The sequence below is a fragment of the Ctenocephalides felis genome, unplaced genomic scaffold (genome assembly GCF_003426905.1).
Source record: "Ctenocephalides felis isolate EL2017-DRISC unplaced genomic scaffold, ASM342690v1 CF-g0.4_SCAFFOLD_03572, whole genome shotgun sequence".
Classification (NCBI taxonomy): domain Eukaryota; kingdom Metazoa; phylum Arthropoda; class Insecta; order Siphonaptera; family Pulicidae; genus Ctenocephalides; species Ctenocephalides felis.
Window position 1 is genome coordinate 15,443,370 of NW_020539726.1, and position 23,354 is coordinate 15,466,723.

Sequence of the window (23,354 nt, forward strand, 5' to 3'; positions counted from 1 at the left end):
TTCCGTCTTATGGGTGCTATTTTCATTTTATTACCTATAGGTATCACAGAAAATTATCATAATTTTGTTTAAATTATGTCGCACAAAATGTAATAATGTGTAATAAATATCTGAAAATCTTTTATTGTCAATATTACAATCGAGTTTGAATACTGTTTACATAAGTGTTCATAACTTCACGCTGCAAGCATTTTCTGTGCAAATAGTGTTTACATTAATTAAGTAATCATCTTTTTTGTTACTTATTTTTAATGCTATTTAATCTTGAAATTTTGAAGTCAAATGATTGGTCAAACAAATGCTCCGTTGAGTATTCGAGTTGGAATTCACTCCGGTTCTGCGACATGTTACGTATCAGGAATAAAAAGGAGACAATTTGATATTTGGTCAAAAAATGTATCCATGGCTAGAAATTGCAAATGTCAGGAGACGCTGGTAAAGTTCACGTGTCCAGAGCCACCATTGATGCGTTGACGGGCGAGTATGACGTAACAGATGCTCCAGGAGGGACATATTATATTGTCCCACCACCACGCAGAAGAAAAGTGAGTTTGTTTTAATTTATTAAAAAAACTATACAAAGGTACTTTGTTTCACTTAATATGTTGATTATTAAATCAGCATATGTCTGGTATATGCAAATATACATATAACATCTTTTTATATACATATATTTTAGTTTTATATACATATATAAATACAATGTTCTTATTCCTGCACACATATAACATACTATTTCCGTATGTTGCAGCAAAATGCTTCAAGATTGAATTAACTACTATCATAAATAATTTAAAATATTTTATACAAATACAATTAGGTAAAATTTAAGTTTATCCTAGTGGCGAGACAAATGATATTTCAAAGCATTTGTGTCTTTGACATTGATAAACAATTATCCCCTATTTGCAACATTATCATTTAACGCAGTTACTGGTGTGCAGAATATTTTGTTTGAAGTTCTAAAGATTAAAAAAATATTACTTTTTCGTTCATCTATAAAGTTCAAATAATTTGCTAAAGGCATAACGCCATACATTACTAACTTGTTTTCTAATTTACTAATTTTTATTATAGGCGCTCGCATTATGCACTTTGGAAATGAATGCACCACTGGGTACGCTGCAAAAACACGAATTATCTATTAGAAAAGTTGCGAGTATAAATCAATTACTGCACAACATAAAATTTGGAGCGGAAATTCCATTTGCTTTCATCGGTGAAAATGAGAGTGCTAATGCACCAAGAGTTGATGCTGATTCTTCAGCTTCTAAAGTATGTTAGCATAAAATAATTTTGGAAATTAATACTAACTTGAAAATATTATACTGCTATGGACACTAATTTTTAATCAGTCTGATCTGATAATCCTATAGATATATTTCTTTAAAGTATTTATAATTCATGATTTTGAATGATACATAATCCTATTATTTCAAACCGTTGCAAGATTTTAATTATGACTAATTAAATGAGAATAATTACAAGGAATATGAAATAGGTTTAACTCACTGAAATAAAATTTGAGCTTCAACATTTTTTTTAAAAGTTGCCTTAATAAGAAAGATGGAAAAAAACTTAAAACAAAATATTTCAAATGTTGGTAATTTAATTTATTTGATAGTAAATTTTGATGATTTAATATGAACATAAATAATTTTTTTCAAAATTTTTACTCTGCATATTTTCACATTCCCATTATTGAATTTTTATTTGAAGAAAACAGGAATTATTTTTTTTGGAATAAAATTTAATTTAGAATATATGTTTTTAGGTTACTGGTGTTTCAAATCTAAGACCTTTCAAGAAAAGATCTTGCAATGTTCTAAGAAATCTGCATACAAGCAACCGCATTGATAGAAATCTAGCAACAGCCATAGAAGCTCAATACTTGGATTTAGAAAACGATGCTCAGATAGGATATCTGACTTTATGTCTTCGAGATAAGCAGAATGAAGCCATGGTATTTATAATTTTTAATAAATTACACATGCTTATTTGTAAAATATGTTTCAATAAGAAAGAATTATTATACTTATTCATTGGTAACTTTCCAGTATCGTCATGAATGTGACCCAGAATTTGCTGCATCTCTTTGGTGTTGCTTGATATTGGTTGTTTGTGGTGCAGGAATCCAAGGCCTTATGCTACCTAGAACTTTATTTTTACTACTGCTTTTCTTAACGGCCTTTGCCTGGGTCACTTCATTACTGATGTTATTACTAGCAGCAAGGTTACAATGGATATTCTGGGATGTTACTAAAAGTTTTACTTTAAGACTAGCGTTGACAATTTTTACTGTTTTACTTGTTTTCTCAGTATCAATTTTGAATGTGGTGAGTAGATTATTCATTTATGATTTTATATTGAAATCAGTTTATATCTATATTGTTAAAAAAACATACTTTGTCTGTATACCTGATTAAATGTTAAAATAATGTTAGCGATTGGTAATCATCACAATAATAAATTGAATGTTTTTCTTATTTTTTGGATCTTAATCCTTTGTGTGTTTAAATAGGATTTTATTACCTGCTTTCATTCTACTATATGGAAAGTTGATGTATAATTTTTTATTATATAATTAATTTTATTTTTCAGTTCACTTGTTTGCCCAATCCTTCATGTGAAATATCTCAGGCACATTCAGTTAATGATCATTTGTCTTGCCCAGTCCCTATATATGTACCCCTTGGAGGCATTCTATCAGGGTTAGCCGTTGCTGTATTTTTTAAATTATTACTATGGGCAAAGTTATCTATTTTGATCTTCATCATGATTTGTTATACATTGTTTGTCCAGCTCTCTCATATTGATCTATTCCATTGTTATGATTCAATAGTCAGGTGAGTCATTGTATATTATGTTAACATGATGATAGTTCTATCAATAATTTATATTACTCAGACATTAAATTTGGATTGCTGAGTATATAATTCTTTTTGATACCATTTTTTTATCAAAGAAATAATGTTTCTAAATTAATAATCTAATAAATTAACTACTCTGATCTAATTATTGTAATTAATTAGTGAAGAGGATAGAATATTAAAGAAAGTACTTTAATTGAAAGTACTTTTGAAGAGATTGACTTGATAATTGTTAATATTTTGAATAACAAAAACTTAAACCTTAATTTACATATGCAAATACTTGCTTATGTGAACATAATTAAGCTTTTGTTATTCCAAATTTGATTATTGTTTATCAGAGACATTTCTACATATTTTTATTTGGACAAGTTTCATACATAATTTCTTATTTTGCAGATCATTAGTTCCAGCTCATACTTCAAGTCTGGTACAATTATTGATGTTTTTGGTTGCTTCTGGTCTTCATGGAAGATGTTTAGAGAGAGTTATGAGACTGTGTTACTTGAGAAAAAATGAGGCAAATCGTGCAAGACATGAGGCCAATGTTTTACAACAGTCTGGTGTTAGACTATTGCATGATCTCTTACCTCAGCACGTGACACAATTCTATTTAGAGAAACAAAGAAGACCAGGAAGCACAGTAAGATTTTGTTTGATGTATATGGACTCAACCCATTTTTCGGTTTTAACCAAAAAGCAATATAATATTGTTTAATATTATATAAACAATATAAAATTTTGTTTTGATAATTGTTTTATTTACATTCAATAATGATGAATTGCATTTTAACACCATCTACAATGCCTTTAAAATACAGTTCAGCCGCTCATAAAAACTTCCATGATAATTTGCTATAATATTTTATTTATTGTGCAGGATCTCTATTGCGAAAGCTATGCTTATGTTGGAGTACTTTTTGCAACAGTGACAGATTACCATGAGTTCTGCACTGATATGGAAAGCAGCACCAATGGTCTTGATTGTTTGCGCCAATTAAATGAAATCATATGCGATTTTGATAAGGTTTGTTATAAAATATATATTTGTGTGTGTGTATTATTCTGAATAGTTATTTATGTAATATTTACTTTTATCACTTATAATTTTTATGATCATTTTAGCTGTTGCAAGAAGATTGTTTTGGAGCAATTGATAAGATCAAATGTTTTGGGTCCACATACATGGCTGCTGTGGGATTGAGTCCAGAACATAAGATTAATCATGGAGATAATAATTCAATAAGAAAATTTATTACTATTCTTCTCGATTTTACGCAAGCTATGCATGCTCGGCTTCTCACATTTAATACATCTACATATAGAAATTTTATGTTAAGAGCAGGTAATTATAATTTTCAATAATTTTATGAAATGTTAATATTATTAGGTGAATATGAAGCAGACTTTTTATTTAACATTTATTACTTATAACTATTATTCTTAGGTGTAAACATTGGTCCAGTAATAGCAGGTGTGATAGGAGCTAATAAACCTCAATATGACATATGGGGTGAAACTGTTAATATCGCCTACCACATGGACTCAACAGGTTTGGCTGGTCTCACACAGGTTACTGAAAATGTAGCTCATGTTATTCGAGATACACATTACAACTTCAAATGTAGAGGAATGGTGAAGATTAAAGGAAAGGGGGATACAATGACATACCTTGTTGTTGAAAGGCAAGACCATCAGTTTAGCACAGGTATATTAAACATTAGATTAACATTATTTTGTACGTAAAGAACGAAACTGAATATATTTGTTACATATCTTACTTTACAACTTTCTAAAATATTACTGAATGCATTTTATCAACATTTTCCATGTTGTCAGGAAGTTCTGTAATTTCTTAAACTGATACAAACATACACACACACACAAACACACACTAAATCCCAATTCTTATTGATGAAGTTTATCATGTGTACGTATTGGGAAATTCATACAACTTACCTTTAGGGAAAATGCTACTTTCAACTAGTTTCCTTTGTATCCGTATTTAAAATTTTTCTGAACTACTAAACTATTTTTACTAGCACACAGTCATTTTATACATTTTTATATTATTCTTGTAACCACATTTTTTAGGTGCAACTTATGGCAGAGTGACACCTGGTAGAATAATAAACCATCAAATGATGAATCAACCCCTGCATCGTTATGAGCAATGTGTTCCTGCAAAATATGTTCAGCACTCAATGTTAAATCGGGGAAATTCTAACATGGGAGAAAGCAGTAGACTTTTACCTTATAGTGGAAACAATGGACCTCATATAGTTAAGGCAAGTATTATTTTAGATGTTAGGCATATATATATATATATATACGAGGTGTGTTCAAAAAGTACCCGGAATTACTAATAATTAAATTTCGCGGGTCTGGAGTGTCTGATTGTCAAAATTTTTTTTTATTGTGTTGGTATACATGCCCCTAAAGTATGATGAAATTTTCAGCTATATTCACTGTTTACTTTGTCTGTGGTAGTCGCTAAGGTTCGACGTTGTTTTTCTGAGCTCGGCGATTTTTACAATGGAAGAATTGAAAAGTCAAAGAATTTGTATTAAATTTTGCGTAAAAAATGAAATAAAGTGTTGCAAAGTGCAAAAATTCACCAGATATGGCTCCGTGTGACTTTTTCCTATTCCCAAAGTTGAAGAGACCCATGAAAGGACGGCGGTTTTCCTCGATTGAAGAAAATCGCTGAGAGTGCTCAAGGACATATCAAAAAGTGAATATCAAGGGTGCTTCGAAAATTGGAAAAAACGCTGGCATAAGTGTATTATATCTGGGGGGGACTACTTTGAAGGGGACCACATTAATGTAGACGAATAAATAAATATTTTTTTGAAAAAACGAAAATTCCGGGTACTTTTTGAACAGACCTCGTATATATATATATATATATATATATATATAAAATCTTAAATTTGATGTTGATATAATATATAATTTAAGTTAAAAAATATTACTATATTCATTTTTCCATTAGGTTCTACCTATGCAAAAGAACTGCCAACATGTGTATCACCCAGAGCCTTCTACACACACTATATTCGACCAAACAAATCAACAAGTACAAAGTAGTTTAAACCATTCGCAAATGGAGCCATTTCTTAAACCACTTCCTAAGCCTCCACTACCTGATCATGGCAAGTATTATATTTCCTTCTTTCGTTTTTTTTTTCTATTTTTGACATTAAATTAAAAAAGAGAAGTTTGTTTTCATAAAAAAATCCCATTTGCTATTTTTATGTTTTCTCGACGTTTCAAGCCATTCTGAATCGAATGAGATCAATTTTGGAAAAAGTGTGTGTGTGTGTTTGTATGTGAACAGATTTTTTGCCGTAAATCGACGTTTTTTTAAAAACGTCTGGACCGATTTCAAAAATTTCAAAGCCAATCGATATATTTTGATGTGGATTATCTTTTCTCAGTTCCGTACAGCGATCGGTCGAGCCGTTTTTTTGTAATTTGGAAAAAAGTGTTCTTTGGAAAAAACTTTTCGTCCACATTTAAGCTCATACTACCAAATCGATTTAAAAAAATCAAAAACTGGGTGGAAGATATTAGTTGGGAATGATACTGATTAATTTTAGGTGAAAATCTACCGAGCCGTTTTCTTGTAATTAACTGTTGAAAAAAAAATTAAGCCGATTTTTACGTAACTGTTTTTGGCGATATATATCATGGTCTTATAGAACTTTACGACCTTACGACAAGTAGTTTTAAATTTTAAAAATTAATCAAAGTTTCAGAAAATGAGTATTTTTTTTTGATGTTTGTTAAAATTAAAATTAGACGGTTTACTTGGTATAACGATAGAATACTTGGTCTTAATGAACATACTAAACGATTAAAGTCCTACGGAAATTGGTTCAATTATAAAAATTATTGATTTGTGAAAATTTCCTTTTAGAAAATACTCCGAGTTAACGTGTTTGTTCACGTTCAATTATGTGTAATAAATCTACTCGGAATACTTTTAATCACTCATAAATAAAAAAATTAATTTATTTTTTATTGATTAAGTTGATTATTTACACAAATCCGGAAGTTCATGTAAATTGCTTCAAGGCAAAATACCAATACCAACTAGTTTTACATGTGTTTAGTTAACTTCCCACACGAGAAGTTTATGTTTTTGCCAAAAAATCTGACTTACTAATTTTGTTTTCTGGATATCATTCTGAATCATTTGAAACTCGAATTAGAAAAAGTGTGTGTGTGAACCAAATTTTGACTTTTCGTCAAAGTTTTTTCAAAAGTGGCTGAACCAATTTAAAAAAATTAAAGGCCAATCGATGAAACTCATTAAGGACGGATAGTTTTGAGAAACGATTTGCCGAGCCGTTTCTTTAGAGTTTTTAGAGAGAAAACTGCAGAATTCCTGAACTGATTTAAAAAACGATTCGGTTTGATTACTTTAGTTTTAGGTAAAGATTTTTGAGGCCTTTTCTTCATAAGTAGATGCTATTTTTTGTGTTAAACTAGTCCAAGACAAAATGTTACTCACACCTAGTTGAATATTATATTTTAATGTGTAAAACTATTAGATGTTAAACTTATAGTTTTTATCTTAACATTTAGTCTTCATGTTAAGACAATTTTCTATTTGAAGTTCTTAAGTAAGATTTTTATCTTACTTAAGAATTAGCTGCTTATGAAATCCGATCCATAAAACAAGTAATATTTTCAATAATATTATGGACGAACAATATTTATAATTACATAGTAACTAACAATGATGTAAAATATTATAATAATATAATTTATTAATAATTAATTTTTTTGTTAGTTTCTTCTTACCATATCCGTCGAAGTGAAGAACCATCTTCAATGCTAGATACTCGTGGATCATCCGTTGATGAATTAAGTTCTCACATGCAGTCTGCAACATCAACTAGTTCAAGCAGTTCTGATGAAAGTTACAGTAACACCGCACCGGACAGCCCAGTTAAAAAATGGTTATATCCTGGTGATATTCAGGTAGGTCAAAAATATAAGTCTCCAGAAATAAGAGTAAATTAGAAAGTAAATAATATATGTAGGTATATTTTTCGGTTGATCTGGTGAGCGGGCATTACATTAAGAAAAGTTGTATGAACTTTTATATGTTTCGTCTAACGTCCACGCCGAAATTATATTGGATTGTTCGGAAAGTAACTTCGTTTTTTATAGGCATTTTGGCACGTATTTTCGAACATATTTTGTCATATTTCTGGTATTAGCATAATTCCGAGATCATAAATTTTTTGGTCGTTATTGGCAAAAAACTGATTAAAGTGCTTTGTGACATGCTGATTTACGGTACAGGTTTATTGCCTAAAAATTTTTTAGTGGCCGGAACAAATAATGATCCGATGATGGTAGGTTTGGAGAATACGATAAATGTGTCATTGGGTTCCATTCACGCTACAAAAGCTATTGATGGAGACCGACGAAACTTATGTGAGGCCATGCGTATTTTTGATGCAAGATTTTAACCTTCCTTGTCGGTTAGTTCTGACTTTTTCTATTGAAATCTTTTATTCAGCTGATGACATAAGGCATCCGAATTAACCGTTCTGTTATCCGGGAAAAGCAGAAAAATGAACAACTTTTTTAAAATCTTACCAAACATACTGCATCACCTTTTTCTGACAAATTTAAGCTTTGCACCTGTTTTGAGTAGGTTCTTATTTTTTGTTTCATGGGCAATTGGGCATGGGCGTGTACTGTATTCTTTACATCCCATTAGACATACCTAGTAACAATTCACTTCAAGACCTGATAATTTTCAGGACCTTTCAGAGGCGAATCGTGGACGCCAATTAATTAAAAATCGTGGACACACATTTCTTTCTATGAGAACCATAAATTGAATTTCGAGGAAAATCGCAACCCTTTTGAGTAGTCATAAACCGTTAAATTTGATAAATTTTAACTCAATAGGATCCTCATGTATTGTTATTCGCCGGTTTGCATCAACGCCTTTCTCGCATCTTTATCAGTTTCAACCGTACTTCTTGGTCTTGGTACATCTTGGATATCAAAATACCAGGAATAAAATTGAGCATACCAATTTTGACACTGCTGTACTATCAACACGACATTTCCGTGCAAATCGGTTAATTTCATTTTGATTTAAACAATATTTTATCTTTTTTATATTAAAAGAGTAAAATATGTCGAAAATGCCGCTTAATTATTTCCGTATTTAAAGTGGCATCATCCAAAATCTACTGCATGTGATTGATTAGAATGTTTTAGACACAAGCTTTAAATATAAATAAATATAATTTTTCAAATCATATAATAATTATAGGGCTTAAGTGCAATGTTTGGTTCAAAAAAATATAGTTAAATTCTGGTGGTAAAAAAATCGAAGTGACTTTCCGAACAACCTTATATATAATGTGATTAAATATTTAAGTAAATAATAAGTGATATTGGATTTTTAAGGGAATAACTATATTAATTAAAAATCAATTTCTGTAAGGTAAATTATGTTGAGTCAACATAATTTAACTTACAGAATTGATTTTTAATTAATATAGTTATTCTATTTAAAATCCAATATCACTTATTATTGTTGACCATACGTCCCGGTTTGGCCAGGACAGTCGCGGATTTCCACCTTGTGTCCCTGATTTTTTAAAAACAATATTAAAACTAATACGTAAATATTAATAATTTTTCATTGTATCCTTAAATAGCATTTGTTATTTTAAGGGGGCCTTCCTATGTGATGGGTTGAAAAAATCGATTTTTTTTCATAAATTGCTCCCTTAACATGTCTAGAATACGGTAGTAAAGCGATTTTAGAAAAATCGAAGTCGTTTTAAAGATACAGCAAGTAAAAGAAAGAGCGGTTCGAATAGTTTTTAACGGACTTGAAACCTAAAACGCGTTTTTCTCAAAACTGTGTTTTTCAAACTTTCCTCCATTGTATCTCAGAATCGGCTGTACCGAATTACTTGAAATTTACAGGGCACACTCAATATATTTAAACGCATGGAATGAACTATTATGAATCGAAAATTTTCAAAACTTCGATTTTTTTATAGCAAAAAACAAAAAAAAACGCCTAATTTGCAACTTTTATTTCAAATATCTATCAAAAATCCAATTTTTTTCATATTCATTTGATTATAGGTCATTTCGTGCTTTTAAGCCTACAAATTAAAACGCCGTTTGTTATTTTTTTTCGGATAAGCCGATCAGCCGGAATCGTGTAGGAAGTGGGAGCTCTTTTTTTCGAGGCGGGGGTGTTCAGAACGCTGTAACTCTAGTTTGACTGAATATTTTTAGCTGAAATTTTATATTTATACTGTCCAAATATGTGTTAATAAATGATAAAAAACTTGAAGCTCTAAATATTTACTGGTCGTAGAAAAAAACTCCTAAAATATCCCTAAAAAACAGGCCGTCACATAGGAAGACCCCCTTAAGAAACTTCCCGTCCCGTCCCAGATTAGCATAACTAAAAATTGTTGCCCTGTTTCTGGCTTAAAAAAATATGGTCAACAATTGATTTCTACTAGATTTAGTTAAATTGATTTATAAACTTATAAACAGTTAAAGGTAAAATGGTTTTTACTCACTGCTCTTTTTGATATTAAATACTTCAGAAATTATTTTGTTTTATTTTTCTTATTATTTATATGTGAACTAAATTAAATAACTTACGTATAATAATATATGTTTTTTACAAAATTATAGCCAGATACTGGTTGGTCAACTGAATCAGAGAAACTTGAGCCTCCAAATTGGATGCCTTCGCTACTGCCTTTACCTTCTGGCGCACTTATGCAAATCGCAGCAGGTAATTCTGATGTTGAACGAATGAACGATAAGTGAGATGTCATATGCATGAATATTTTGATTTAATATGTAAACTATCCAATACGTTGCAAGAACTTTTATATGGAAGTGGGAGAGGACCATAACTATTGATAAAGTTATTAACATATTATATAAATGTTAATCAGGTGGAGACAGTACGACGACTGCTGGCTCAGTAGCTCCACCATGTGAAGTGGAAGCAGGTTATAGTTGCAAAAGTTTTGAATATTTGGCCAATAACGATTTGATCAATAAGATCAATGACAATGGAAGTGGAAAGCGTAAACAAAATCAAGTCTCTGAGTCATCAACAACAACACAAGTTGGTAATCCACAAGGTGGAAGTGGACAATTTGAACGAGAAATACGACGCTTGTTCGAACGCAGGCAATGGCCGTTGGCAGGGGAAGGCGTATCACATTCTGTGGGTTTGGCAGCTATTCAAGAATTGGCTAGAAGTCAAGAACCTAGGTAAGAGTTCGTTATATGCAGCTGATGTAATGTCATATAGGAAATGAGATGCTTTCTGTTTTTAAAATATAAAATTATAAATAACTTTGTTTGATATGTAAAAATTTTGTTAGTTTGAAATATAATTATTGACCTAACTGACGTTTCTTGTTAAATAAAAAGGGGCAGCGAATCTGTTTGTGGATCTGTTGAGGATAATACAGAGGGCGATCAAGAGGAACAAGTAAGTTTCGAGTCTTACAGCTCGTTTTTATTTATTGTTATACTAACATTGTATTTATTTTTTGAAGGTTTCAACAAGAGACTGTAGTCATTCTGAATGGTCAGATGATGAAGAAAATGAGGATGGGAATACAAACAATGAACAAGAATGCCCAGACAGAGAATCTAATGGTTATACAACGGATGAGCAGGGTTTGGAAAATGTATCTTTGCTCAATGAAGCTGGTCTCACTGATGCTGAAGGTAATATTTATTAATAACTAGTGGGGTGCATGGCATCGTGCCTTAAGGCAAATTGCTGGTACATTATCAAAATATCTATAAAATATCAAATAATTTGATGTACATATGTCCAATAAACATTTTTGACCGCCAAATGACATATTTTTAACTTATTTTTATTGAGACCTACGCTGGACCTACTTTTCCAAAAAATTAATCAGTTCTTCAACTTATCAATACAAGCAAAATGTTTTTTTGAATTATTAAAATTGGACGCTCCGTTCTCTTAAACACTGAGTTACCGTTTTTAGTTTTTTTTGCCCCATATCTTCCGAGTGGCTAGACCTACCTTCGCCAAAAACTAATCCTTATCAACAGGGCCGGTCCTGGGGTCCTCAGCGCCCGCATGCAAGATTTGTTCTAGCGTCCCCCCCCCCCCCAATAATTTTAACTGTTTTAACATTTATTATTAAAATTATATAAATAGTTACGTAAATTCTTTAAATTAGTTTTTAACACTTTCCACTCGCGAATTTTTGGCATCCGAGTCGAAGGGGTTAATCATTCTGGATTTAGTACAAAAAAAATTAAATATAATCTAAAAGCTTATAAAATACATTGATTCTATTTTTTTTTAGAAAATCGAAGCGATTTGCGGGTTGACCATATAGTTTACATTTTCAAGTATTTTTAACATATGTGTAATATTAATATTTGGATTTTAAAACATTTTACTTATTTCATTTTTAAACAGAACACTGTTTTTCATGTTGGATTTTTTAAATTTTATTTTATTTATTTTTTTTTTTTCATTATTTACGATATCCAAAATTGCATCGTAAACTTCGCCTTATTGTTATCGTAAGGAACGAATTGTATTCATATTTACTTTCCCATCTGATTCAGAATATCAGATTGTTGTTTTAAAGTTAAATTTTTAATGTATTTTATTAAAAGATGCAAAGAAATTACATATTTCCTTAACTATATTGAAAACAAAACACAATTATATTTGTATGTGTATTATTTCTGCTTAGTTAATAATTAAAATTAGTATGGACACCAATAGGTATAAAAAAAGCTCAAGATTTTTGTTTTTAGTACATTTTGCTTCCATTTTTCATATTTGCTCCATTTCCATAAATCTAACCATGTATGTCTTCAACGTCCAATTTTATCAGATGCGAAACATTTTCAACAAAAACAAAAGTTACTATTCAGTTTCTCGGTCTTAATTTAATTATCCATTTTCTATGCACTGACTTCCAATTTTCCATGTTTTTATATTATAATTTGTATCTATTTTTTTTTAACAAGTTTCGTTCAAACTAAATCAGCTCGTAGTTTTTCGTCAATAATGCCCAATAATTTAAACTTTCGTAGGTTTGTGCTTACGGGTTTGATTGAACACTAGATAATTTCTTTTTTGAGTCCACATTAACTTCAAACGAGAAGAATTTAATAAGTACATGAAACAATAAGCAGAACAATAATTTACTAATTTGCAGAGTAATGAATTGTTTCTACTGATATCACATCGCAAACTGAATATGCTTTTTGTGTCTACGTATCCAAAAAGTTAGATTGTTTATTATAATCTATTAAGTATTCTAAATTTTATATTAAAAAATGTGAATAATATATTATAAATTCTATTTCCAAATCTCGTTTTGGCGCCCCCTAAGGCGTGCGCCCGCATTTTTTGCATGCATCGCATGCAAGGCAGGACCGGCCCTGCTTATCAATACGATTTGAATGTTTTTTGAATTATTGAAATCGGTTGATTAGTGTTCTCGAAATTGTCGACGAAAATTTGTATCCGCATACACGCATACACACACATACATCCATTTTTTTTAAGGTATGGCAAAATATTCAGAAACCTTTGAAACGTAAAGATATATAAAAAGTTTCATTTTCGATTTTTTTTGTGATTACTATAGCTTACCCTACGGAAAGTTAATTAGGGCTATTTCATAAATTTATCCAAGGTATAAAAATTAGATGCAGTTCAAAGATTAGTAATAGTAGAGGAGTGATGGAGGGACAGACAAGAGATTAAATTTATTTTTGAGAGCTATGCATTTTTTATGTATCATATAATACGCTGACAATAATATTGAAACATTATTAATCAAGTACCATTAACTCAGGAATAGCATTATATTAATCTGCACCATTAATTTTTGCAGGTGCTCTAAGTGATGTGAATTCAATATATCATCACCCAGATCATGAAAATGGTTCAATATCATCTCGAAGTAGTTCCAGAGCTATCAGCCTGGATTCTCTAAGTGGTATGTACTGTGACTCAGAAGGAGTGGATGGTTGGCCCGGATTAGCTCTTCTGGATATACGGTCCGTAAGCGAAAGCATCACAAAGAAATTTGGCTGCTCTGATAGTATTAATGTAGATACTGATTTATAGTAAGTAGTATTTTATAACTATAATTAATTAAACTATTGACATTTGTATAATTATGGCGAACTTTAGGACATATGTATATAAATATATATATTTATATATGTGGATTAACTTATTTATATTGAAGTATTTAGTGTGTTGTGAACATTTGCAAAAAACTAATTTAAAATAATCACATTAGTGATACGTATCACTATAATTTCAATTAATTAAAATAATTGCTGCTATAAAATATAGTTGTCGAGTGTAACACACATGTAAATAGTTGCGCCCATAGATGGAATCAAAATTTTGGAAAATTGATTCTGATGATTTAATTAAAAGTTCAACATTATATTCTATTAATTTTTAAAATTTAGTAACAGATTCAACAATTTCAATGAGAGTAATCATATAAGGTCAAAATTATTATGGTGACTGTAGTGCCAATATTTTAATTTTCTTATTTTAGGTATATTCAAATATAATTTGAAAATTAAAGAATCAAAAATCTTTGTTAATACTCAAATAAATTGTATAAGGACATATTAGAACATGATCCTCTTTTAGGAGGTTATTTTAATCGTTCTTACGAAATTAATATTTATATTTATTTAAAATCATGAAACACTGTCATGCGCTTAGGGACATAAAAAATTAGTTGTGAATTAGAACTAATCTAATGATGTAAAATTATTAATATATATATATATATATATATATATATATATTTGTTATAAATGAATTAATTATGAGGAATGTAAAAAATAATTATTAAACAAAAAAATACGTCACACATTTTTGTATAATAATTATTTTTTACATTCTTGATATAATTTTTTCATGTTTAAACAAATTCTTTAAGATAGCTTACTGTGTTTTATCTTTGTGTCTATTAAATAAGGTAGTATTTTATAAATAATGGTTTTCAAATACTGCTTTCAAGCAATTCTTTAAATTAAAATTAAACTGATTAAACTTAAGGCTCTCGTCTTATAAATAATTCTTTTATTAAAAGATATAATACGAAATTCGGCTAAAGTTGATACTTAATATAATATTTGTCATTTATCATTGGTTATTTGTAGATTTATACTATGGTATTTATATTATATTGACCTAGAATGAACGCGATCTTGATTGCAGCCATACAACGTATAGTATTTTTTATTTATAAATAAGTTTAATAATGTTTTTTATAAGGCTCTGGCATATTTCTATGGTTAGATAAATTTTTGATACCCATAAATTTTGAGTCTGCCATTGGAGAAAGATGAGAGAGCTTTATTAAATAAAATAATTATAAATTATTAGATCATGCTAGCACTAGCAGCATTTTGCATATATTTGTAAATGAATATGCCAAATTTGCCAAAACGCGTTTTTCTATTAAAGAGATAGATAATAATTATGATGATAAGTATTAACATTTAAATTTATTTATTATGATACGATTAAATTTAATACTTCTTCTTTAATATTCTTCAAAAAGCGTGTCGTTGGGTTATTACCCAATTTTGAGGTGTAAAAACATTTATCAACAGTACAAATTATCAGTCTTGCAATAATATACTGAGATATTCTGTCTATAAACATATCAATGAGCAAATAGAGCCATTAATTTATTTACAGATATTTCAATAAATATTAAACTGTATTATTATACATTGTATCGTATATTATTTATTCATTGCTTTAATTTAGTTTCTAACAATTAAAATATATGCATTTTAGTAAAATTATATAATTTACAATATAGTATTAAAAATTATTAATCAAAATACGAATTAAATCGTGTACTAATGAGAATAGTCCATTTCAAAAATGTGCTTAGACTGGCGTTTTTGGAAAGCTCGTGTCTTGGAAACCTTAACTTTTGAAAATAATTTAATCATTTTTAAATTATCTTATATTTATGTTGATTTATGCAATTTGAGCAATGCTTTAAGGATTAATAAATATATAGTAATATAAATAATTTTGAAATTATTCTAGAAATTAATCTATTAAACTATTACGATATATGCAGCTTCATCGAAAAGTGGGCTTTTTTGTATGTGTACTTATAACTTATACATATATATATAGTTATTAATCCGGAAATTATTATATAAAGCGTTTTAATTATTTATTGTATATTGAAATGTGTTATGACATGGTCTTAATAAAAATATTACTCGGTGCAATACAAATGTGAAATGTTCACTAATTTTATGTTCTTAACATTTGGCCTAATACAGGCGATTAAGTTCTGCTAATATTATATGTAATAATAAATGAGTGTAAATAAAATATATTTATCACAGTTGATTTTACATGTGATGGACAAAATAAAGCATTTTATGTATGTCTTCAAAAATTGCTTCTCATTTTAGTCTACTTTTTTCTAGGCTCACTCGTGACAAAAAAAAAATGTCGAAACGTATGGTACAATAACTTTTTCAATTCTTTTTGTTCGCAAATTTATTTAGGGGTTTTGGAGACGCTTTACAAGAATTTCTACATATACACACAAATATATATTATACAGCGATTTGCAGGTTGCGAATAATCAAATTGTCATGTCTTCTTTCGTTGTCACACCACCGAACTATTTTTAAATTCTTATTTTCCATCCAAACTTTTTAGGACATCCAAAAAATTCAGTAAGTTCTGTAAATTGTTTGCAAGAGTATTTTTAACTTCCCGAAGGAGAAGTTTGTTTTCATAAAAAAAATCGATTCTCTAATTTTATGTTTTCTCGACGTTTCAAGCCATTTTGAATCGAATGAGACCAAATTTGGAAATAGTATGTGTGTGTGTATATGAACAGATTTTTTGCCGTAAATCGACGTTTTCTCAAAAACGACAGGACCGATTTCAAAAATTTAAAAGCTATTCAATGTATCTCGATGAGGACTATCGTTTGTCAGTTTTGCGCTACGATCGGCCGAACCGTTTCTTTGTAAATCGCAGAAAAGTGAAAAAATATTCGTCAATAAAAATTCAAAAACCGTTTGAAAGATGTTGGTTGGGAATTGACCTGATTAGTTTTTAGTGAAGATCGGCCGGGCCTTTTTCTTGTAATAAAGGGTTTTTTTTTTCCGAATCGATTTTAAAAATTCGAAAACTGTTCGAAAGATATTACTTGGGAATGATACTGATTATATAGTTTTAGGTGAAAATCTACTGAGCCGTTTTCTTGTAATTAACTGTTGAAAAAAAAATTTAGCCGATTTTTATGGAACTTTTTTTGGCGATTTATATCATGGTCTTATGGAACTTACTGAAATATTACGGACTTACGACAAGTAGTTTAATTTTAAAAATTTATCAAAGTTTGAGAAAATAAGTATATAGTTTTTTTGACTTGTTAAAATTAAAATTAGATGATTTACTTATGATATAACGATAGAGTACTTGGTCTTAATGAACACACTAAACCTTTAAAGTCCTACGGAAACTGGTTCAATTATAAAACAAATTATTGATTTTCGAAAATTTGCTTTTAGAAACGTGTTCGTTCTTTTTCAATTATGTGTAATAAATCCACTCGGAATACTTTTAATCACTCATAAATTTATTAGTTTTTTATTGATTAAGTCGATTATTTACACATATCGGGAAGTTCATGTAACTTTCCTCAAGGCAAAATACCAATACCGACTATAGTTAAATTTTCAATTGTTTCTTATGCATATTTAATATTAATATTTGGGTTTTGAAACATTTTACTTATTTTGGGGATATTATTAATATCCGCGATAAAATCGCACGATTTATTCTATTGAGAAAATAATGCCAAGAGAGCAAAAAAATCTTTCATTAATAAATACAATACTGGTACTTGAATCATGTTGGATTTTTTAAATTTAATTTTCAATATTTAAAATATCCAAAATTTCATCGTAAACTCTTCTCCTAATTCATATCGTAAGGGCCGAATTGTATTCATCTTTACTTTCACATCGTGTATCAGACTCTTGTTTTAAAGTGAAATTTTTAACATATTTTAAAAGCATTGCCCAAATTCAATGATATTGAAAAAACTATAGTATAAATTTCATATCCGAATCTCGTTTTGGCGCCCCCTAAAGCGTGCGCCCGCATTTTTGCATCGCATTCTAGGTAGGACGGGCTCTGTATATATATATATCTATATATATATATATACATATATATTAGGGTGGTCCTTAAAATAGTCATTTTCGAATTTCCTTGCTCCCAGGGGCTCAAGTGGTTCCAAATTGATAAAAAACAATTCTCTGAAAGTTTTAGCTCTTAATATTAACGTTTAGATAGAGCGCAATTCAATCAAAGATTGTTTGGAAATAGCATGGAAAAAATTTTGAAAATTTAAAAAAAATGTTTTAGGTATAACTTATCGACAAATGAATGAGTTTTATTCATTCATTTGTTCGCTAAATTATATCTAAAACACATTTTTAAAATTTTTGAAAATTTGTTCATGCTGCTTCCATACAAAACTTTGATTGAATTGCGCTCTATCTAAACGTTAATATTAAGAGCTAAAACTTTCAGAGAATTGTTTTTTATCAATTTGGAACCACTTGAGCCCCTGGGAGCAAGAAAATTCGAAAATGACTATTTTAAGGACCACCCTAATATATATATATATATATATATATATATATATATATATATATATATAATTCTCTCGTGTCATAAATTTCGTCACAATTGATGTTAATTATCACATTGATAAGGGCTAGCCACTTTTTATTTTTTAATTTTTGAATCAAGTTTTTTTATTCCATTTTGTATAATTCGTAATTAAAAATGACATCAGCCTTAAATTATTACCCTCTGGACTACAAACCTCTATTTTTATTTTTGAGAAATTTTAACTCCAAGGGCCCACTAAACAAATTTATATTTATAGGCGGCTTCAAGAATTCTCACGCTGCGCTTCTGCTGCCACAATATACCTGATAATATAGGTATACTTATATAATAAATAATTATCTTAATATTTCTAGCCATAATGTTTATATGTTAAAGATGCGCGCGTAGTGGGCATTTATATTCAGATACTTTTATTGATCTAACAAATGTTTTCCAAACAACTGTTAAAAAAATCAGTTCAATTATAAAACAGTGAATAATGGAGGAAAGCGAGCAACCTCAAAAAGAGTTTCACGGTATGTGGTAAATTATTTTTATATCATATTTTATTTGAAAATAGTATTACTTTTATGTTAATTGGTATGTAGATAATAAACGTACCAGTATGTTTTGACCATTAGTTGTATGACTGTATATTTAAACATATTTATACATTTGCATATCTTTTCATGTTTAATTTCGATTTACTGAAGTATGAAAAACATTTCTTTCAGTCGATATCACCAATGATTTAGAACGACGTGTTGCTGATGCATTTTGTGTTTTCGATCATGCTGGGAACAAGAGTGTTGACGTTAGAGAAATTGGAACTATATTAAGAGCTCTAGGTAATATATTATATGTCTATATATGTTTTAAATAAAAAACATCAAATGGTTTTTAATATTGATTTTGGGTATTACAGGTTGCGTACCAACTGAGGCTGAAGTTCAAGATATAATATTAAGAACGGAAGATCGGGATTGTTCTGGTATAATACACTTAGCGAACTTTTTGCCTTATGTTTGTGAATTGATCAATGATCATAAGTAAGTTCATGACTTTTTATGAAAAATGAATTTTAATTTTTTTTAGAAAAAAGTTAGAAATATTAGAAATAATTATTTCTAATTAATTCAAATAATTCTAAGAAAGAGAATGATATGATTTAAGGAAAAGGACTCTATGCATATTAAGAAACGAACTGGATGGATATGAAAAAAAAAACATATTGAGAGAATATTCAGATATTTAAAAAGTTATTGTAATTTTATTAAACTTTTAATTTATTTTAAAATATATTAAAAATTTAATAAAATTACAATAACTTTTTAAATATCTGAATATTGCATCTAATCAAACTTTTTCAAATCCATCGAGTTCGTTTCTTAATATGCACAGAGTCTTTTTTCTTAGCTTATATCATTCTCTTTCTTGGTTGAATTGATTGGAATATTAACGGATCAGTTTTTTCTCTTTTACTAACAATTCATTTCAATTCAATTCATTTTCTCGATGAATAAATTAATGTATTTTTTTAGCATCGCTTCGTATTCTTTTTATTATCCCCTTCTCACCTCCAGTTGATACCATTTTTATTTTTATCTTTGCTTGTCTTTATGAAATATTTAAACTGAATTCTTTTCAGAATGCAACCAGCCACGCCAGAGAAACTTTTAGAAGCATTTAAAGTATTAGATAAAGATAATAAAGGATTTCTGGACAGAGCCTATCTCACTGAGCTGGTGACACATGAGTGTGAACCTCTAATACAAGTAATTTTCAATTTAATAATAATATTAATTATTATAAGAAAAATTATAATCAAAATATTTATTCATTGCCATATTTATTTCATCTACATTTTTAACTTCCCGAAGGAAAAGTTTATATAAGTATGTTGTCATCAAAAAATTCGAATCGCTAATTTTATGTTTTTTCGACGTTTCAAGCCATTCTGAATCGAATGAGACCAAATTTAGAAAATGTATGTGTGTGTATGTGAACAGATTTTTCACCGTACATCGACGTTTTCTCAAAAACGGCTGGACTGATTTCAAAATTTTAAAAGCCATTCGATGTATCTCGATGATGACTACAGTGTTTATCAATTTTTTGCGACGATCAGCCAAGCCGTTTCTTTGTAAATAGCAGAAAATCGAACATATTTCGTCCACGTTTTAGCCCGCAATTCTGAATCGATTTTGAAAATTCAAAACCGCTCGCATGATATTGGTTGGGAATCGTGCTGATTACTTTTTGGTAAAGATCGGACGGGCCGTTTTCTTGTAATAAATTGTTAAAAAAAAAAAATTCAACGAGTTTAACACTAGAAAGATGGACGCAGTCATTTTGTCTGTTTTTCATTTTCAATCAAAAAAATAACTGTGTATTTGAAGTCGCAGCTTTGTGATTTTTTTTGACTTTTTATATAACATATAAATGCTTATATAAATCGTATTATTTGCCTTATCTCACTTTCATTTCCTATATTCTTACATATTATGCCAGCATGGACGGAAAACAGTCATTTTGACTGCTATAGAAATCTCGAATAAGCGATAATGCATTTGTTACATAGAAATAACCGAATTTTGGTAAGTATTGACATTGGACCGGTCTTTTTCACGTAGTAACTTTCAGTATAACGCGTTGCTCAGTTGATTTTTTAGAGCTTATAAATAATATGTCGAAGAGAAGTGAATTATTGCAAACGCTAACAAACATAAGTGAAGAGTGTTCCGACATAGAATCAAATGCTGAAAATTAGGCACAATCATTTGAAGATGAATCGGATTATGTTCCACGTGAATCATCTGATTCAGAGGGTAGCGATGAAGAGGTGATCCCTATATTGATGGAAATGAAAGTGCCATCCGTGTACCCAAGAGAAGGTGTAGGGTGCTAACTAGTGACTCAGAAACTGATGAAAGCATTCAAGAAACGGAAACAGCTGCCGATGGTACTGTATGGACCAAAATTGCCGAAGGTGATACTCCAGGAAGGTCATCATCTACTTGTGTTTCCAAAAGGGCCAACAAGATACGCAAAAAGGAATTTTATAAAAGGTGATCTTGTCAGTGAATTTTCGTTGATAATAGATAATTATATTATCAAACACATAAAAAAGTGCAAAGAAGAAGAAATATACCGTAAAATCTAGTTCACGTAGGTGGCCCCTGCAAATCTTTTTCAATATTTTGGATTTGGCTGCAATAAATGCTTGGATTCTTTACAAGGAAGCGACAGCAATAAAAATCCAAAGAAAACAGTTTTTGTTTGAATTGGCAGAACAGCTTTCCACGACATCAAAAAAAAAAAAAATCAAAGGAAAATGATGACCCACAGACATCAAATACCAATAAAAGAAAATTTTGCCAAATAAGACTTTGTCATAATAAAGTTGCAACAAATATGTGTGCGAAAAATGTACTCATAAAAAGATGATGAATGTACTCAGAAAAAGAAGTTATATTTGCATGAATTGTAAGAGTAATTAACTTTTTGTTTTCAGATGAACTATTTTTTTTATTTTTAGCACTCATAGATAACTTATATAAATGTAAATGATACATGAAATATTAAAAATTAATTTTAAACAAATTTCTAAACGCATTATTTATTTTTTTCATGACGCAGTCATTTTGACTGTTTGCAGGCAATGTTGGTATACTCATATCATCCGTCTTTCTAGTGTTAATAATTTTTTTTTGACGGTAGATACCATAGTCTTTATCATACTAAAATATTACGGCCCTACGACAAGTCGTTCAATTTAAAAAAATCATCAACATTTGAAAAAATTATAGCAGCGTTTTTCTAGACGTTTGTTAAAATTAGAGATTTTACTTGTTATGGCGATATAGTACCTGGTCTTAATAAACTTAATAAATAATTACGGAAACTAGTATAATTATAAAAATTTATTCAATTTTGAACATTTGCTTTTAGAAAGCACTCGGACTGGCATTAGACATGTGTTCGATTTTCAATAATTTTACTTGGAATACTTATAAATCATTCATAAATTAATTTATTCATTATTGACTAAGTCGATATCGGGAAGTTCATGCAACTTGCTTTAAGGCAAAATATCACTTACAACTAGTTATATAGTTCTAATAGACTTAAATTTGTACATGGGTATACATATATTATATTTGCACACACACACACACACATCACACATGCATGCATATATATATATCGTCCCACAAGAACTTACTTATATATATATATATATATATATATATATATATATATATATATAACTATTTTTTTTGGAACAAAGGAAGAACTTGATGAAATGATGGTAGCAGCTGTTGATTCAGCTACTGATACTATTCCGTATGAATATTACATAAACCAGTTAATGGTAAGTGTGTATTTATCTATAGATAGAATCCAACATAAATTTTATATTCTATTTGTATTTTTTATATAAAATCTCTTATTAAACTTCTCTTAAATAGGTTGAAACAGATCAGTAAATAATAATTCATGAGTGCACAAAATCAAATCAATTATATATCTAGTATTAAGGAATCATATTCCAATTGAGCAAGAACAAACAAATGACAAGATACAATTCATATAGTGAATTATAAATTTAAATCCTAAAAATGCAGTGCAAAACACAGTGGCAAGAAAAGATGTGCTATATGCAGATGCTTATTTTAGAAGTGCAGCATGAATATTGACCTATCCAGGTAATAAATATTAGAATATTT

General features: G+C 29.3%; 2 protein-coding genes across 2 annotated transcripts in view; both read left to right on the forward strand.

The window, feature by feature from the left end:
- LOC113388154 (Ca(2+)/calmodulin-responsive adenylate cyclase-like) overlaps positions 1-14,043 on the forward strand; it is a 35,364-nt gene extending 21,321 nt beyond the window's left edge. The window contains 18 exon segments of the mRNA XM_026625556.1: positions 279-351; positions 411-545; positions 1,078-1,275; positions 1,775-1,963; positions 2,058-2,336; positions 2,602-2,846; positions 3,270-3,513; positions 3,751-3,897; positions 3,996-4,215; positions 4,318-4,578; positions 4,965-5,158; positions 5,866-6,025; positions 7,672-7,862; positions 10,578-10,680; positions 10,847-11,171; positions 11,334-11,394; positions 11,462-11,636; positions 13,808-14,043. Coding sequence (XP_026481341.1) covers positions 279-351; positions 411-545; positions 1,078-1,275; positions 1,775-1,963; positions 2,058-2,336; positions 2,602-2,846; positions 3,270-3,513; positions 3,751-3,897; positions 3,996-4,215; positions 4,318-4,578; positions 4,965-5,158; positions 5,866-6,025; positions 7,672-7,862; positions 10,578-10,680; positions 10,847-11,171; positions 11,334-11,394; positions 11,462-11,636; positions 13,808-14,043 — 3,436 coding nt within the window.
- A 5,080-nt stretch (positions 14,044-19,123) lies between these two features.
- LOC113388155 (dynein regulatory complex protein 8-like) lies at positions 19,124-23,346 on the forward strand. Its single transcript, XM_026625557.1, has 6 exons — positions 19,124-19,160; positions 19,359-19,472; positions 19,550-19,673; positions 20,273-20,399; positions 22,916-22,999; positions 23,097-23,346. The coding sequence occupies exons 1-6, from the start codon at positions 19,124-19,126 to the stop codon at positions 23,112-23,114; spliced, it is 504 nt and encodes a 167-aa protein (XP_026481342.1). The 3' UTR covers positions 23,115-23,346.
- Positions 23,347-23,354: the final 8 nt, after the last annotated feature.